Source organism: Phalaenopsis equestris, unplaced genomic scaffold, assembly GCF_001263595.1.
Source record: "Phalaenopsis equestris unplaced genomic scaffold, ASM126359v1 Scaffold000282, whole genome shotgun sequence".
NCBI classification, from domain to species: Eukaryota; Viridiplantae; Streptophyta; class Magnoliopsida; order Asparagales; family Orchidaceae; genus Phalaenopsis; species Phalaenopsis equestris.
In genome coordinates, this window is record NW_018164724.1 from 126,506 (window position 1) to 129,577 (window position 3,072).

Below are 3,072 nucleotides of genomic sequence, written 5' to 3' on the forward strand. Positions count from 1 at the left end.
TTAGCGACTGCAAAAGTGAGAGGCTGACGGTGGTTGACGATTGCAAGTGCATGAGGTTGACAGCGGACAACGATTGTAAGTTCAGGAGGCCGAGATTGAGCGACAGTAGTGGCCAGAGGTAGCGACAGCCAGAGTTGGTCTGATCTGCGATGCACAATGCTCTGATGTAGCTCCCTCTTTTGCAGACTTTGGCCTTCCTTTTACCTAGAGTCTAGGTCCCTTTGTCATGTAGAGGGTAGGATTATATTATTAGAGTCCATATTGAAAATAAGGTAATAATTCAGATCATTCTTAATTGGATGGTCTAGAGAGATTCCCTTGATTGAATGATGTTTGATGGATATTTGAGCGCTTTACTGATGTAGAAATTGAGCGATCTTGGGCTCGTTGGATTCGTATTGCCGAGATGTCCTATTTGACTATAGGCATGTCATATTCACAATGAATTTGCCCTTCCAATTATATCAGGAAGCTCTTAAAAGTGGTTTAATGGTTTGATTTGGGCTTAATTTTACTCAAAATTGACCATTTTTAGTACCGTTGGGTCCGTCTCGTCGACCAGATTTGGTTGACTATAAGTTTACTAAAATAAGAGTTTTATATGACTTCTATCAAAATTTAAACATTTTTTATTCAAAAAATCATCTCTAGATTTGTGTTAATTGTTGAATATTTGTTGATATCCTATGAGTAAATATCAAACCTTAGGTAATACATACATAAATACATAAGAATTATGTTGCATGTATGCAAAATTCCTTTGATTTATTTATTTCTCTTCTACCAAACTACAAAAAGCACTCTCAACTAAAATTATAAATGCAATAAAATCACATTATTAAAATCATACCTAACATAACAATTTCATAACTTTTCTTCCCCATAATAATGCTCCAAACCAATAATTAAAAAAAAAAATCTCAAACTCACACAATCTCAACTGGACGTACGGACGATGACGTAGATGACACCACACCCTACGTCATAACAATTTCATAACTTTTCTTCCCCATAATAATCCTCCAAACCAATAATTAAAAAAAAAATCTCAAACTCACATAATCTCAACTGGACGCACGGACGATGACGTAGATGACACCACACCCTACGTCTTGCACAGCATGATGTAATCCAAACCTTCGACCGCACGTCTGACTTACCATACATAATATTTTTTTCCCACATCAAAACATAAACCTAAAAAAATAAAAATCATTACTTTAACTCCCATTAATTCACCACAATTTCACAACATTACTCTATAACACCCTATGTGACTACACCTCCACACCCATTTGCCTGACTCTAGGAATATTATTTATGCAGCAATTAATTCTTCCTATATATATATATAAATATATATAGAGAGGAGGAGAGAGGAGAGAGGAGAGAGGAGAGAGGAGAGAGGAGAGAGGAGAGAGGAGAGAGGAGAGAGGAGAGAGGAGAGAGGAGAGAGGAGAGAGGAGAGAGGAGATTATGAGCGACGCCTGTCCTTCACCAGGGCAACAAGGGGCCTGGTCATAACTACAGTGAACTCAAGCTTGCTGCTGAAATCAAGCTCTGGCTCGTCAGGATGAAGCTTCCATTCAAAATCCTGTACCATTCTGGCGATCATCAGAGAAATATGTATGGTCCCCATCCCCAAACCAGGACAGATTCGCCTCCCAGCCCCAAAAGGTATCATCTTTATCTCCTTCACCCCTGTAATGTCCGCACTCTCCCCTCCTCCACCCGGCAAAAACCTCTCCGGCTTAAAAACCTCCGGCTCCCTCCACAGCCTCGGATCCTCCGAGATTGTCGGCAGATAGATCTCTAAGTTCGCGTCCGCCGGAATGTCGTAACCACCCAGCTTGGCGGTCTGCACCGCCGCGTGGGTGAGGGAGAAGTACGTCGGAGGATGCTTTCTCAGCAGCTCCTTAACGAATGCTTGGAGATATACCATACCTTCAATGTCGTTCTCAGTCACCGGATTCTCTGTTCCGGCGACGGAGATGATTTCTTCATACAGCTTCGATTGAATCGACGGGTTGTTGATGAGACGAGCGATTCCCCATTCGATAGCAGTAGCGGTGGTATCGGTTCCGCCATTGAGAAATTCGGAGCAGAGAGTGACTAATTCGGTGTCGTTTGGCGGAGATTTCCGACCCTCGACTCGGAGATCGAACAGGGAATCGAGATATGAGAATGGGGCGGCGGATTTGTGGTCGTTAGGGTTTCGCAGAATCGCCCGGCGTTTGTCGATTAGAGGAACGATGGTTTCAATTTGTTCTTGCCGGACTTTCAGGGCTTGCTCGCGTTGTTTGGAGAAGAAGGGACGGAGGAGCGGGAGGTAATCATCCATTCGCGGGCTCAGAGTTATCAGAACCCTTTTCATTACCTCATCGATTCGAATAATGTCTTTCTCGTCGAGCTCGACTCCGAAGCACATGGAGATCAGGATACAGAACACGGCGTAGCGAGCATTGCGGAGAACCGAAATGGCGCCGTTGTTAGCGATGGCTTCGGAGCGGATGCGATCGATGAAGCGGTCCATGGCGGCGGAGCGGTTAGGGTAGAATTGCTTCAGGCGAGTGGTGGAGAGCATACCGGAGACCATGTTGCGGCGGAGGGATCGCCATTCGGGACCATAGATGGCGGAATTGACGGTGAATTTATTGCAGCTGAAGATGATTCGGGTAGGGTTTTCCGCAGGCCGGCTGGCGAAGAGCTGGCTCTTTTCGATCAGCGCTTCGTGAGCGAGCTCGGAGCTGGTGATGATGATGAGAGTGCGCGCGCCCATGCGGAGGGTGAAGATGGGGCCGTAGATGGGGATTAGATCGGGAACGTAGTGGATGAAGGGTTTCTTGGAGAGAGCGACCTGGAAGAGATTGCCGATGATCGGCCAGCCCGGGGGGCCGGGGGGGAGTTTGAGCTGCTTTGATGCAGGGGAGGTGGAGCGGGGGAGAAGGACGAGGAAGATGAAGAGGAGGAGGATGGGGATGGGGATGAGGAGAGAGAGAGCGGTGAGGAGGAGAGGGGAAGTAGCCATGGCGGCGGCGGCGGGGGGGGGGGGGGGGGGGTGGGGGAGACGGG

At 46.7% G+C, this 3,072-nt stretch overlaps 1 protein-coding gene across 1 annotated transcript; it reads right to left on the minus strand.

The window, feature by feature from the left end:
- Window positions 1-1,410: 1,410 nt before the first annotated feature.
- Window positions 1,411-3,051, minus strand: LOC110024955 (cytochrome P450 77A4-like). Its single transcript, XM_020725159.1, has one exon. The coding sequence runs from the start codon at window positions 3,026-3,028 to the stop codon at window positions 1,475-1,477; it is 1,554 nt and encodes a 517-aa protein (XP_020580818.1). The 5' UTR covers window positions 3,029-3,051; the 3' UTR covers window positions 1,411-1,474.
- Window positions 3,052-3,072: the final 21 nt, after the last annotated feature.

What these genes read in the sequence shown, in the direction of transcription:
- LOC110024955 (XM_020725159.1), bottom strand. Translation starts at nt 3,028, where the DNA reads ATGGCTACTTCCCCTCTCCTCCTCACCGCTCTCTCTCTCCTCATCCCC.